General features: G+C 45.0%; 3 protein-coding genes across 3 annotated transcripts in view; 2 read left to right on the forward strand and 1 right to left on the reverse strand.

Annotated features, from left to right (window-relative positions):
- The first annotated feature begins 1,538 nt into the window (after window positions 1–1,538).
- Window positions 1,539–2,201, forward strand: LOC138823044 (putative claudin-24). The gene has a single exon (XM_070015984.1). It carries the CDS (start codon window positions 1,539–1,541, stop codon window positions 2,199–2,201), a length of 663 nt encoding a protein of 220 aa, XP_069872085.1.
- Window positions 2,202–3,657: 1,456 nt separating this feature from the next.
- Cldn22 (claudin 22) lies at window positions 3,658–4,326 on the forward strand. The gene has a single exon (XM_070016041.1). The coding sequence runs from the start codon at window positions 3,658–3,660 to the stop codon at window positions 4,324–4,326; it is 669 nt and encodes a 222-aa protein (XP_069872142.1).
- A 1,196-nt stretch (window positions 4,327–5,522) lies between these two features.
- Wwc2 (WW and C2 domain containing 2) overlaps window positions 5,523–14,950 on the reverse strand; it is a 176,509-nt gene continuing 167,081 nt past the window's right edge. Inside the window, exons 22-23 of the mRNA XM_070016431.1 lie at window positions 11,260–11,387; window positions 5,523–8,292 (exon numbers count right to left, since the gene is read on the reverse strand). Coding sequence (XP_069872532.1) covers window positions 8,226–8,292; window positions 11,260–11,387 — 195 coding nt within the window. The 3' untranslated portion in view covers window positions 5,523–8,225. The remainder of the gene's footprint in view (window positions 8,293–11,259; window positions 11,388–14,950) is intronic.

Genomic DNA, 14,950 nt, shown 5'->3' on the forward strand with positions numbered 1-14,950 from the left:
ACACACACACACACACACGCGCGCGCGAACAAAAAGAAGGGAAACAATAAGTTGGGAGGCTGCTACCCAGGTCTAATGCCCACCCCAGCAGAACTTTTCCCCATGACAATCCAGGCAGATTATCATTACCTTGGCTTAAACATTTCTAGGACAGGAAGCTCACTACCTCACAAAAGTAGCTTATCCCATTATGTTTCCAAAAAAAAAAAAAAGGTCCACTGTGATATTGATGATGTTCTAGCCATTAATTTTAATGACTGCTCTCTAGATCTTCCACCATCCTAACTTGAAAGAAAGCTTGAGCCTCACATTGCCCTATCTACTGGTGAGAAGACCTAAACTCATTGTGGATCACATAGCTTTATGTACAATGATGGTCTTCATTCACTACACAGGGAATGCCAATATATTCTAAAGGATTCTAAAAATGGGTAAAAATTTAGAATTGATGGCTGAGAGTGTAGGTCAATAGTTGAGTGCTTGCCTAGCATGCAGGAGGTCCTAGCTTTGACCCTCAGCACTGTAAAAGAATTGAATCTGGTGGCAACCTTGTTCCTGATGGTGACCCATCAGACCCTGTCCCCTTGGTGGGGAGTCCTGTGAACATGGGTTGGGCCCTGCCAGAGGTAGAGCAACCTTGAGAATTTGGAGCATTGTGGCCTTTTGTCCTGGCCCATTGAGGTCAGGCTCATCAGCTGGATATGGTTGTTACTTGCATACCAGACTGGAATCTGTAGTATTGATGTCCCTGCAGCTGAAATGACAGCGAACACAAACCACCTCCCCAACGCATCCCTCTTTAGTTCAGTCCTTGATGAGATTCAGAAAAAAAACAGTAGAGTGAAATACGGCAATTGCTAGGAAGGATGCTCCCTTCCTCAGTTCGGCTGGGTGTCCACGTCCATCCTTTCCATTTTAATTAACGCAGTGAACCAGCCTCTACCTTTCAAAGGAATCCGAGGGAAACCTTGCTGCCAAATCCCAACCGCTCCTGTGACACTCAAGAACCTGGGCCAGGCTCTTGTGTAGGTTGAGGAAGTCTGTGAAGAATACAGATTATAGGAAAACAGTCTACCTTTCTTTACAGAGCCTCCTTTTGCATCCCTGAAATCTCAGATTCAGCTATTACAATGAAGTCCTGTTGTAGAAAGAGCTGGCCTCTTTATCACCACTTAAAATCTAATTAATCCATATTGAAGCACAAAGATTTCTGTTGTCCTTTAGGGTGAGGGGTCATAGAGCTTTCTTTGTTCATCCTTCGACTTAAAGTCATCAAGCATTGGGGATATTTTACCAAGCAAATTGGAAGGCAACATTAAATCCTTATCAGAAAGCCCCAACTCATAGTTTTAAGAGTCCTTCGTCCTTTACATGAAACATTATATTCAAGAGGAACAAGAACACATTTCAGAGTACCCAAAGAGTTAATGCCCAAAGTTATTATATTCCAGGCAGCATAGAACCAAGTTGGGCACAGCACTGTTCACTACGAAGGACAGCAGACCCTATAGAGTGGCAAAGCTGGATGATTTGCTGCGATGGCTTTAGTCTTTAGAACAGCATTGCAATCCGTTGGGCTCTCACTATCTCTGCTGGGATGGGTTTTATCTATTATTACAACTTATCTGCCACATTGGAAGAACTTGAACCTGGACCTGAACGAGATGGAAAACTGGACCATGGGGCTCTGGAAAACCTGCGTCATCCAGGAGGAAGTGGGCAAGCAGTGCAAGGACTTTGACTCCTTCCTGGCTTTGCCAGCTGAACTCAGGGTCTCCCGGGTTTTAATGTTTCTGTCCAATGGGCTGGGGCTTCTGGGCCTGCTGCTCTCAGGGTTTGGCCTGGACTGCCTGAGGATTGGAGAGAGACAGCAGGACTTCAAGAAGCGACTGCTCATCCTGGGAGGAATCCTGTTGTGGACCTCAGGAGTCACGGCTCTGGTTCCCGTTTCCTGGGTGGCTCACATGACGGTCCTGGAGTTCTGGGATGAAAGCATCCCTGAGATTGTCCCCAGGTGGGAGTTTGGGGAAGCCCTGTTTATTGGCTGGTTTGCTGGATTTGCTCTTGTGCTAGGAGGGAGTGTGCTTCAGTGTGCAGCCTGCTCAGCCCCAGCTCCTCTACCTTCGGCCCACTATGCAGTGCCAGAAATGCAAGATCACTGCCCACACCTGGAAAATGGAACTGCAGATCGTAAAGTGTAAGACCATGAAAAGACAGGATCGTTTCTACATGACTATGGATGGCGGTGGTCTTGTTGCTACAACTAAATCCTTGCTGCTACATTCCTTTTCATTAATTATGCTTCTGTATTAGACTTTTCTTCCCCAATCAAGAGAATGAAAGGAAATCTTATATCTAAAAGAGAACTTATTATGGGAACATTACATGGATATGAATGGAAATGTCATTTATCTGGTTATTTCAATCAATATGTGGTGGTGGGACCCCAATAGAGTCAATCTTGAGTTTCAATCTATTAATTTTATACTGGAAAGTTGTGTTGTAATAGCTGGAAATGGTGATTAGTTTGCTCCCCCATCAAGATATCCAATCTTTCCCGGGTTTTACATGAATAAAAACTGTATGCTAAGCCAATTCCAACAAGTCATTTCTACAATGAGTTTATGTCTTCTTTGATCAGAAGTGGGCACCCTGTCTAATTTTATCAGGATCTTGTGAGGCTGAGGGTTTGTCTATTGCGGTCGTCTTTGATGTTAAACCATAGGCAATCTCCTTACTCACCTCTTTCTTCAAAAGCTTACCATTAAAATAAACAATGCCAAAGATATTTTTCCCTAGGCATCTACGTAGTGTCAGTTCATTTACTAGCATATCCACTTTCTTTTAATTAAAAACAAACAATAAGCAGAATGGATAAGCTGATGCTGATTTTACACACAAAGTCCTATTGCTTAACTTCTCACAGCACAGAAAGCATATTTTAGTAAAGGAAGGGGGGGGGGCAAAGTGTTTGTGTACAGTGAGTGAACTTAACACAAAGGCATGCAGATAAATAGACTTGATATTTAGTTCGGCATTGTTTCATATGCTTTGTGGTATATGTAGCCAGAAACAGCTCTACTTTAAGGTCTAGAGAGATTTCTGATAAGATTGATTTATTTAGTTAAGAAATACTTCTCTTGAACCTATTTTTTTAAAATGGTTAACACCCAGTATTATCATAACATACTCGTTGAAACGTGAGAATTATAACAAGATGAAAATCTGACAGGTGTAATTAGTAAGAAGGAGTTGAACCAAAACCTTCAATTAAAGTTTTGCATGTAGACTTAATTGACTTGTTAGAATCGTTGGGGAACAACATGAAAGCTATTTATACCTTAACAATGAAAGGAGGATTAGTACTACTTAATTTTAATTCACCGACAAAATGCCTTCTACCAAATTCAGCCCACAGGATACAAACATGGTGTTGGCCACGCCTTGGCATTACTCGTTTGCAGCATTTATTTCCCTATCCTTTGCTGAAACCTTTTCAACATGGAATCAAACAATAGTAACTCTGGCAAGAATCCTCCTATATACACAATGAAAAAGCATTTCTGAGCTCCTCAAGTGATAACTCAAGTGTCACACTTCTTTTCACAGCAACTGAAGGGTAGAAGTCGGGTTGGCTGGAGCTCACAGAACTTTACAATGGCTTTAGTCTTCAGAACAGCAATGCAATCGGTTGGGCTCTCACTATCTCTGCTGGGATGGGTTTTATCCTGTCTTACAAACTATCTGCCACATTGGAAGAACTTGAACCTGGACCTGAATGAGATGGAAAACTGGACCATGGGGCTCTGGAAAACCTGCGTCATCCAGGAGGAAGTGGGCAAGCAGTGCAAGGACTTTGACTCCTTCCTGGCTTTGCCAGCTGAACTCAGGGTCTCCCGGGTTTTAATGTTTCTGTCCAATGGGCTGGGGCTTCTGGGCCTGCTGCTCTCAGGGTTTGGCCTGGACTGCCTGAGGATTGGAGAGAGACAGCAGGACTTCAAGAAGCGACTGCTCATCCTGGGAGGAATCCTGTTGTGGACCTCAGGAGTCACGGCTCTGGTTCCCGTTTCCTGGGTGGCTCACATGACGGTCCTGGAGTTCTGGGATGAAAGCATCCCTGAGATTGTCCCCAGGTGGGAGTTTGGGGAAGCCCTGTTCATTGGCTGGTTTGCTGGATTTGCTCTTGTGCTAGGAGGGAGTGTGCTTCAGTGTGCAGCCTGCTCAGCCCCAGCCCCTCTACCTTCGGCCCACTATGCAGTGCCAGAATTGCAAGATCACTGTCAACAGCTGGAGCTGAAACACATGAGCCTGGAAACCTCAGCCTGAGGGATCAGAGCATCTCCTTCCAGCAGGTCCTGTTCAGCGCTGCATTTGGTAGGATCTCCACCGCAAGGTCACCCATTCATGATTGCTTTTGATTTCCTTAAATGCATCCCTCCCCACTCTTCCCCCTATGGCTACTTTGTTCTTAAAATACAATTCCTTTCTAATTTTGGCAACCCCTTTTTATTTATTTTCTATTGGGTCATTCAAGCCAATCAAGACTTAATAATAATCACACCCATTCCTGCACATGCATTTTCTCAGTTTTAAAACAGGCTCACTGATAGCGCAAAACCAGGTATTATGCTTCTTTATCTTTCAAGGTATTATTCAAATGCAGATGAATTGTTTTAGCAATTTGAAATGTTAGTGCAGATCTCTGCTTTTTTCAGGTATTTTAGAAAAACCCATTCTAGTGAAATTTAAGGTCTCGGGATATTTATGTAAAAAGCACAACTTGATTATGCTAAAAAAAAAATCTGCTGGCTCTCTAAAGGATTCAGAGGCCAGACACACACAATGAAGAGACCTCCGTGGCTCTAAGGAATCTCTTCGAAAGCAGCCATGTTCTCTGCCCTCAAGCAGAGGAGGACAAGCTTCTAGTCAGGCAGATTGATAGAGACACTGACACACAAATGTGTCTGGGCTACTGTGTCCTGGCCAGCCTTCCAGTCGGCTTTGAGCAGACACTGGGGTAGAAAGAGGTCTGGACAGGTGTGTATGGGCAGATGGCCTCCTGGACAGACACCTCCACCTGGAGCACACTGCCAGCCTAGTGATAGCATGACATAGACCGCTGGAATCCCTCCATTTCCCTTGCACAGGGTATTAGTTCACCTCTTTTATATTCCAGACAAGAACTGTAACATACTTTTGTTGTAGATAATTCACTGTGGAACAGTTTATAGTTGTGTGGTATATAGTGGAAATAAGTGTGTTTACAGCAATCACGTATATTAGCTAAATAATAAGCAACACTGAAATAAAGTATTGGGCAATATGTATCTTTGTTTAAAAAAAAAAAACCTGAAAAATTTCGATCTACAAACACACGGAAAGTGCAGAAACCGGTTAATCTACGTGATGTTTTTGCATACTTTGACAAAGAAGACAATTAAAACAGAAACATACAGAATTTAACCTGATTAAATATTTAGTTTAGTCCTGAGCTTTTGAAATTTAATACAGTATAGATAAACCCATAGTAAAAAAATTTAAATTTATTTTTTGATTTGTATGCTACAGAGATTCAACTCAACTTTGCTCATTTGGCTAGTAATATTCATTGTTTTGTACCTGTAACACTTAAGATTCCGATATACAAAAATTCTAATAACAAACTGATAATTCAAACTTGAGAACTAAACATTAAATTCTTTTTACCCTGTGCGGAATAAATTCTACTTTTTAAAAATAGTATTCATAATATTAAAATTCATATTTTTCCTTATGGATTTGTGTTGAAGTTAGTAATATGTTTTGTTCACTGTGAATCATTTGGGTTAGTACAAATATGACAGGACTATTAAAAGCTGACTATAAACACATTATACTATTGCTGATTTTCAGTGTGGGAAAAGAATTACACTAAAATAGGTTTGCTTCTCATGTGAACTGAGCAAGTTTTGTAAAATAAAACCAAAAACCTCTTGGTCACCACTGTTAACTACCAGCCTGAAACAGATTTTTATTCTTTAATACTTGTCTGAAACTTTTTGTATTCCAAAAAGTTAACAGTTAATCTGATGACGACTTATAAAGCTGTAAATACTCCAATATAGCCTCTTCTATGTCCAACATTTAAAATGGCCAGAACCAAACTATATATTAAACAGAACATAAATAAGACCGTAAATAAATAAATGAAGAAAATAAAATCGTACGGTACAACTACACATAATTCTATAAACATTTCCATGGTCAAACTAAGAAGCTGAAAACAGCTGACCTTCATTCACTTCACTCCACAGTAAATAAACTGGTTCACAGGCTTCCTCTGCAGGATGAATGGTGCTTTGCAAGTTACCTCTGCCATCTCATAGAAGCTGCAGCCTTGGAAGACTGTGCGTGGTCAATTACCAGGCTGCTTTGGGTTCAAAGTAGTGTCCTATCTATTTATATCTTTAGAACAAAAATTGTGTATAAGTTGTGGAACATGTAGAAAAGAGAATTAAGGTTTTAGGCTCAGTAACTGCTTAATATGAATGTTTGATTCCGCTAACATAAATAAAAATTCTTGCTCGTGAGAGTTTGAGCAGAGGAAGAACTTTTTCAAGGGTTCCTTCCCTTGAAGATGATCTGCATTTCTAAAAAAGACATGATTAAGTTTGCTATATAGGATGGCTACTAACAACAAAAAAAAAACATGGTTTCTTTCAGTAAAAAGAGTGGAGGGTATGCTTTAAATGACTGCCAACCATGTTTTCAAGCCTTTGCGCCAGCAAGGCTATGTAGTAAGAACTTCTCTCCAGAGTCTCTAGATTGAGTTAGCTAAAACTTCAGCCTGGAGATCAGGCTGTTTTAGTCAGTCAGTTTATGTCACTAAATTTGTTCACTTACAATAAACTGTGTGTGTGTGTGTGTGTGTGTGTGTGTGTGTGTGTGTGTGTGCGCGCGCGCGCGCATGCAGTGTACTGCCCACTTAGTATCCTGGCTTGAACTTAGGGCCTGGACCCTTAGCGTTTTCTGCTGGTGCCTTGCCACTTGAGCCACAACTCCACTTCTAGCTTTTTGGTGAGTAATCACAGATAAGCGTTTCATGGACCTCCCTATGTAGGCTGGCTTCAAACTGTGATCCTCAGATTTTAGCCTCCTGAGTAGTCAGGATTACAAGTGTGAGCCACTGTGTCCAGGCTAGATAATTTTAAACAAATGATTTAACCTACACTCCCAATTAGTAATTCTCACAGGTACATTCTTTCCTTTTCCCCCCAACAACTTGCCTTCCATGATAGAGAGAATTCCCTAAACACGAGAGCTGCAAAGTAATGCCGAATACATGTCAGAAAGTTTGATAAGTCATGTTTTTTATGTTTGGCAACTTTGATACAATCCAGACACACCTCTTCTTCTATTCTTGGCTTCCTCCAGTAACTGTGGGAGCCCTCAGCACACCCCCAACTCTGTCTGTCCACTGTGTACTTGTCCTCAGCACCACTCACCCGAGGACAGAGCTGCGGTGCCAGCCCGAGACTCGCAGAGGAACACTGCAAACTCGCATGTGGGCTGGGCTGTGGGCGGTAGCTGTTCATTGGATGGGTTTGGGCCCCACGTGCTCTCCTGTCTGCCTCCCTCCCAGTGTCATAACCCACAAGACCTCTGCTGTAGACAGGGACACAAGAAACAAAGTTTCCTTTTCTTCTGCACTCAGTATTTCATATTTTGGGGTTTTTTTTTTGGGGGGGGCCAATGATACAAAGACAAAAATGGAAGCAAGTGTTGTAACACGGGGATGGCTGTAAACGGGGGGGGCCCTTTTGGGTGGACTGGGGACCCTGGCTCGTGCTCTAGTGCACCCCAGTGGGCCATCACACACTGCTGCTGGCGGCTTCAGTCTACTCCTAGCAGTGGAGGAGGAGGAGGAGGAAGAGGGTGTACGATGCGGCTGCGCTCGCACGCACGGCCCCGCCACACTCATTCCCTACAACATCTGCACCAGATCCTCCCACTTCTGTTAGCTGATATTTTTTTTCTCCTTACACATGTAAGAGTTACATTCAAAGTACTTTACAAATGAACATGTGGAAAATCTGGTGTGAAACGCAAGCTCTTCAAGAGTGGACAGTTACGTTACAAAAAAAGGAAAGAAGAGATCTCAAACAAAATCAAATGCGGCGTTCCTCCGTGTGTCTGCCCTCCTGAGGACAGGGAGCGGGCCAGGAGCCACACGGGGGCACGCGGCCTCACACGTCGTCGGCTGGCAGGGACGGGATGCTGATCTTCGCCCGGGTGAAGTAGGCGATCTTCTCCCTGGAGCCGAGGGGAAGGGGGGGGAATCACTTTAATTTGATGTTAAAAATCTGCACCATTGAGACCCAGAACTCCCAGCACCGCCTCTGCTCGCAGGGGTGGGAGGTCTGTCCCCTGTGTCAGGAAACCCCATGGGAAAGGAAGAGCCTTTGCCCTTTAGTGGGGAGGGTGGGAGGGAGGAGGAAGAAGAGGGCTCTGGCTCTGGGCAGGTACTACACGGAGTCCTACATGGCAACTTCCCCATCCCTCCACTGGAAGTTTCCATGATGCCAGGGGAATTCTCTCAAGCCAATCCAGGCTAAATGGGATAGGTGGGTGAGGATGCTGTCGCTGACAGGCAGGGAGAAGAGGCCCTTGACTACCTTAAAGGAACAGGCACCCTGTCTTCCACAGCGGGGTAAGAAGGAACCCGAAAAGGAGCAGCTGAGAGGGGCCGGGAGGAGCATGTGTCTAGACAGCACTCAGCGAGAGCCGTCAGGGTCATGTCGTCACTGCCCTCCGCTCATCGTCCTGAGCCCCTTCGGCATGTGTGTCCTGTGGGCCTGCCAGCTGCCACCAAGGCCAGAGCCCTGTCCCCACAACGCTTTCCTCCTGGGAACCGAGGTAGCCGTTCTGAAGACTACAGCGGAGAAGAAAAGGAGGAGTAAAAATTCAGGACACTGCATGAGAGCTAATGGTTGTTCGGTGTCCTTTAGATTAGTTCAGTTCCAAAATACAAAGATAAGTCAGAATTGCAAAAGACGAGTGGGCAGATGCTGGCCGGGCTAGAGCTGCTGTGAGCTGAGCGAGCAGGCAGTGCGTACATTGGACAGAGTTCTCTTAAGTTCTCGTGGGGAAGGGAGGAGGGGAGAGCAACCCACCCCACGCCAGCCCGAGCCAAGCATCAGGCATCATGGGTGCCACCGCCCTCCCGTGACAGTGAGTCTCGTGCCACACCTCCTGCTGCCCTATCAATGGGCTGCTCTCCCCGGGCAAGGAAGGAACATTTGTTCATGTGTCCTTTGTTTTGGGACAACTGAGACACGTAAGATTTCCCACACTTAAACAATGTAGCTTGTTCCGGAAGTGACCGCACTGCTAAAGCATGGAGGGATTCCAGCCACCTCCCGCCCCTTCAAGAAAGTTCTGAAAACCTAAATTTGCTCAAACCTCGGAAGTTATGGAAGTGGTGCCAGGGCAGAATGGGGGCGGGGAAGGCCAACTCTGCCACACAGTGTCACAGAACACTGGCTCAGTTTCTCTTCCTTCCCTCTACTTCTGCACGCAAGGTGCTGCAATCTAGCTTTGACCCTGATGTCTTCCTGCCAGGCAGCGACTGCTGCCCCTCCCACCTCCTGTCTCCAGCATGTGAATCCACGCAGCCCACTTTCCCCCACTGCCAAACCTTCTCCCTGCCTTGGGTTTCGCTTACACAGGCCTAAGGACTCCTCTATTCAAAAATCTATGTCTAAACGAAAACAAACGCACCACTAAAACAAACCTTTTTATTTCTCTTTTTTGGGATGTGGGATGTGGAGATGTTGAACTCAGGGCCTTAGGTTCAAGCATTCTACCCCTTGAGCTGTGTCTCTAGACCTTCTTGCTTTTTAAGTTATTTTTCAGATAGGAGCTTGCCTTCCCCGCTTCCCGTGCAACCAGGCTGGCTTTAGACTGTGATTCTTTACCTATGCCTGGGATTACAGACATAACATAAATTACCGGCTTGTCTGCTGACAAGGAGATCTCACTAACTTTGCCTTGAACTGGCTGTCTCCTCTCAATCTGTCTCCCAGGTAGCTGGGGTTATAGCCGTTAGCCACAGTGCCTGGCTCTACACAATCTTTTTGGCCTCCTCCTTGCTACGTTCTCTCCCTTCTTATATCTTTTCCGCTATACGCTCTTCAATTACTGGTGCCCTGCAGCTCTCTGTTGGTCACCTTTCTTGCTTCCTGGGACGTCTGGCCCATTTTCAACCAAGGGAACCACCACTCTGGGGCTGACAGCCTCCGTGCCTGTCTCTCTGGGCTTGCCCTTCACCTTGGCTTTCAGTGTGAATGTCTGCGGAGTGCTGGTTGCAGTTACCTCGCTATCCCCCTGGCATGGGTGCCCGGAGGTGGGCAAGGCAGGACTCAAGTGTATCCAGTGCAAACCTGCTCTCTCTGAATGTCCAGTCTTGACTACTGGCTGCTCAAGGCGGCATCCTCCACTTCATAAATGGCCTCTCTTCCCAGTGTCTCTGTATTCTTGGATATCTGCTTCTCCCCAAAGCTATCCCATCACTGGCCATGTGCTTAGAAAGCCAGTGGGCTTCCTCACCATCTGACACCATCACTGATACTGTGTAGCACAGCACCTAAGGCCGTGGGGCGGAGTCAAGGCGATCTGACTGACAGGCTCCTCTGCTCTAAGCTCCACCCACACACAAGGCTTACGCTCTGGCCTCCCTACCCTTGTGGCTATGCCATGCTGGCCTTTCTCTTCTGATGCCCTATTCAAACCCACCAGCCTCGGAGCCTGTAAATCTCCTTCCCATCCTTCTATGTTTCTTCCAATCACTCTGTCTTGATCCTGCAGCCCCCGCCCCACACAGACTTAGATCTTCCTGTGTGCTCTCTCAGGACCCACGAACGCCTTGTCGCTCTGTGTACAGCAGGCCTCCAGTCCGGTTGGCTATCTGTGACCCTCTCACTGGCGCCTTCTAGCGGAGCAGGAACACAGGGGCCTCAACAGCGGGACCTAGCACAGCGTAGCGCGGTGCGGGGGTGATGAAGATGAACTGGGAATGTTTGGAAAGGGAGTGTCTCAAACTCCAAAGAACGTGACTTCTCTGAACCTTTGTGTCCCCAGCACTAAGAACAGGGGATGTCAGGCTGTCGCCTCACAGACGTGTTTGCTCACACGGGGGCAGAGGCTTCCACTGCTTCCCAGGGGGCTTCCTACCCCCGTCAGAGCAAGGGAGCCAGCCAAAAGCCATGCTGGGCCACGTACCTGAAGGACTGCACCTGCCGAGGCACCTTCCGGCTCTGCTCCCGGAGCCGGCACACGTCCTTGGAGACCTGCCGCATCAACTTCTCTGCATTCAAGTCTTGCTTCTGCTCTTCTTTTGACTGTTCAGCCTGGGCAAGGAAACCAAAATGTGAGAAATCCACATAGAACACTGATTAGAGATCCCTGAAGACATGCCATAGGCTTGAAAGACTGTAGATTAAAAAGTCACATGGTTGAGAGCCAAGGGGGTCTTCTGGCAATGGCTGGGGACAACACAACACACGCAACCACGTTGAGGGGGTAGGTACTCTGCTCCAGGGACAAGTTTATTTTAACTGCATTTAAAATTTTTCATTACACACAATTGTGTATTTTACTGCACTTAGAAAACCTAAGAACCCTCACACACTAAAACCTACTAGCACTGTTCCCAAGAAATATCTACCATTAACATTTCAGCAAATAACACTTTCAATCTCTTATTCACCTTTTCAACCCTCTGCTTTATTAGTCTTTTAAAAACTGTCTACTGAAGTTGAATTTACCTACCAAACAATTGCACACATAACTACAGAGCTCAAAGACCCTTTCAAACTGAACATGCCATGTAAAGATAAAGGAACAGAAGAGATAGCCTAGTTCCCCAGAAGTCTGTCCCGCTGTGCTCAGGACTTTACCTCAGTTTATTATCCGTTACTGCTAATGGACACTTGTATATTCTGCACGAACATACTTTTAAGATAAAATGCATGAATACTATTGTATCAAAAGTTGTCTTTTCATTTTATTCTTTCACATATTTATTCAGCCATTAAATCAGTAAATATTTATTATCTTCTACCAAAATATGACCAAGTTAAAGAGCTGGGTCTATATGGTTTGGATTCAAATTCCATTCCTATCACTTTCTAGCTGTAAATTTGGGCAAGTTGCTTTGATCTCCTTGTGGCTTAGTTATTTCATTTCTAAACTGGAAGAGGTACTCCAAAGGGTTGTTCTGAGGCTTAAGTGAATAATACATGTAACATCAACACATTATTAAATCTAGTTTAGTTATTACTGTTATTATTAGGTAAGGATTAGACAAATGAAGACAATACAGAAGATTTGAAATTGTATAATAATCATGAAATAAGCTAGGTGTTGGTGGCTCACACCTGTAATCCTAGCTACTTAGAAGGCTGAGATCTGAGGATCATAGATCAAAGCTGGTCTGACCAGGTAAGTGAAATTCTTATCTCCAATAAACTACTCAGAAAAGCCTAAAAGTGGTGCTGTGGCTCAAGTGGTAGAACGCTAGCTTTGAGTATATAGCCAGGCTCAGGGGCAAAGCCCAGGCCCTGAGTTCAAGCCCCAGGACTGGCAAAAAAAAAATCATGAAAATAATACATTGCTAATATTTTCTCAGGCAACAAATATTGAGAGCCAAGGGTGACTGCTAATGTGGGTGAAAGGCTGGTTGACTTAGCTCCCAGTTGGTTCCTTCAGTATGGGCCAGCCTCTCTTCTCCTCTGGCCTCCAGGATGGTGGTACAAGGATTAAATCTGAAATGTGGTACTGCTGAGTGGAGGCCACTAATCACAATGGTGGCAGCTAAAGCTCTAGATGAAATGCGGGGCAAATTTAGGACACTGGTGCCTGTTTGCTGCTTTTGCAGCTGAGAGTAAAGTCTTACAAAAGTCATCAGCTGAGGCCAGAGCACACAGATGACAGAAAGAGGAGTTCTGCTAAAGATGGATGCCTCCAGTCTGCAATCCGAATTGATGGACACTACCATAATTGGGCTCCTTCAGGACCTGAAAAGCTAACAGCTTCTGTCACTTAAGCAGTTACAATCTTTAGAAGGAGATAAGACTGGTGCTGGCAAAAGGGAATTAAAGACTGGTCTTTTCATAATCACCTACTATCTCAGATACTTTCAAGGCCAGAAAACCAAGAAACAAGGGCTTCAGGATTAACAGACATGACAAAGCCAAGATCTCTGATTGTGGTTCAGTAAAATCCATGCTACCAGCAATTCCTTCATGAGGAGTTTATGCTTTGCAAATAGTACTGTAATCAGAAAGGTGTAAACATGTACATTCTCTTCTATACATAGACCATTTTTTTCAATTACATTGACTAATATGAAAAACTGCTCACTCTTACCAGAATTAAATGAGGGGGTAAAAAAAGCAAATAACGGATGTGTCTTTTATTTTTGTGTAACTTTTCCAAGGAACACAAACATATAAGTATATACAAAGAATACAGAAGAACTAAAATGCAAGGCATGGTGACAGAGTCAGAAGGCTAGTAGCCTGGGTTAAACTGTGACAGGTGAGATCCTGTACAGTGGGGGGGAGGGGGGGAGGGGGAGAGGAAGGGAGGGAGAAAAAGAAGGGAGGGGAACAGGAAGTAAGTGTTAAAAGGCTATATACTGGGGCTGGGAAGATGGCTCAGTGGTAGAGCGCTTGCCTTGCATGCCTGAGGCCCTGGGTTCAATTCCTCAGCACCACATAAGCAAAAAGAAAAAAGCCGGAAGTGGCGCTGTGGCTCAAGTGGTAGAGCGCTAGCCTTGAGCTGAAGAGCTGAGGGACAACGCCCAGGCCCAGAGTTCAGGCCCCACAACTGGACCCCCCCCCCAAAAAAAGGCTATATACCAAGAACAGGATTACCAAAGGAATTTTATTTATTTATTTATTTATTTATTTATTTGTCAGTCATGGGGCTTGAACTCTGGCCTTGGGCGCTGTCCCTTAGCTCTTCACCTCAAGGTGAGCGCTCTACCACTTGAGCCACAGTGCCACTTCTGGCTTTTTCTGCTTATGTGGTGCTGAGGAATCGAACCCAGGGCCTCATGCATGCAAGGCAAGCACTCTACCACTGAGCCACCTTCCCAGCCCTGAATTTAATGTTTTTTGCTTTACAAAGTTCTGCATCATTTTGCACCATAAGCAGGTGTTACTTTAACTTAATTTTTTTTTTTTTAATTTTAAAACAGTCTCAAAGTGGCTGGATTACAGGTGCTTCAAACCTGTCATCCTAGCTATTTAGGAGGCTGAGCTAAGGTCAGGAAGATGGTAGACTAAGGCCAGCTCGGGCAAAAAGTTGTTTCCTCATGTTTGGCCTTGGCCTGTGGGAGGCTCAGAGCAAGAAGACAGCTGGGTGTGGTGACGCACCCTTCCATCACAACTGTAGAAGAAGTGTAGAATAGGAGGACTGTGGTCCAGGGAAGCCCCGACAGGGAGCAGGGCCCTGAGTTCAAACTCCAGCAGCACAAACATAGATAGATAAATAAAGTCCACTAAATTACCTTAAATCTAAAAATAGAAATACAGTGATTGCCAGGCACCAGTGGCTCACACCTATAATCCTAGCTACTCAGGAGGCTGAGATGTGAGGATTGTGGTTTGAAGCCAGCCCGGGTAAAAGTCTGTGAGACTCTCATCCCCAACTATGCAAAAAAAAAAAGAAAAGAAAAAGCAAAAGAAAAAAGTCAGAAGTGAAGCTGTGGCTCAAGTGGGAGAGGGCTAGTGTTGCGCACAAAAAAGGACAGCAGCCAGGCCCAGAACTGGCAGGAAAAAAAAAAGTGGTGGCACTTTCAAGAAAGGTAAGATTTCACAAAAATATATATTCTGCAAGCATAGGTACAGAATCAGTTACACACTCTCTCTCTCTCTCTCTCTCTCTCTCTCTCTCTGGAAAGTTG

This window comes from Dipodomys merriami, unplaced genomic scaffold, assembly GCF_024711535.1.
Source record: "Dipodomys merriami isolate MVZ:Mamm:240054 unplaced genomic scaffold, mDipMer1.0.p SCAF_12, whole genome shotgun sequence".
NCBI lineage: Eukaryota > Metazoa > Chordata > Mammalia > Rodentia > Heteromyidae > Dipodomys > Dipodomys merriami.

What these genes read in the sequence shown, in the direction of transcription:
- LOC138823044 (XM_070015984.1), top strand. Translation starts at nt 1,539, where the DNA reads ATGGCTTTAGTCTTTAGAACAGCATTGCAATCCGTTGGGCTCTCACTA.
- Cldn22 (XM_070016041.1), top strand. Translation starts at nt 3,658, where the DNA reads ATGGCTTTAGTCTTCAGAACAGCAATGCAATCGGTTGGGCTCTCACTA.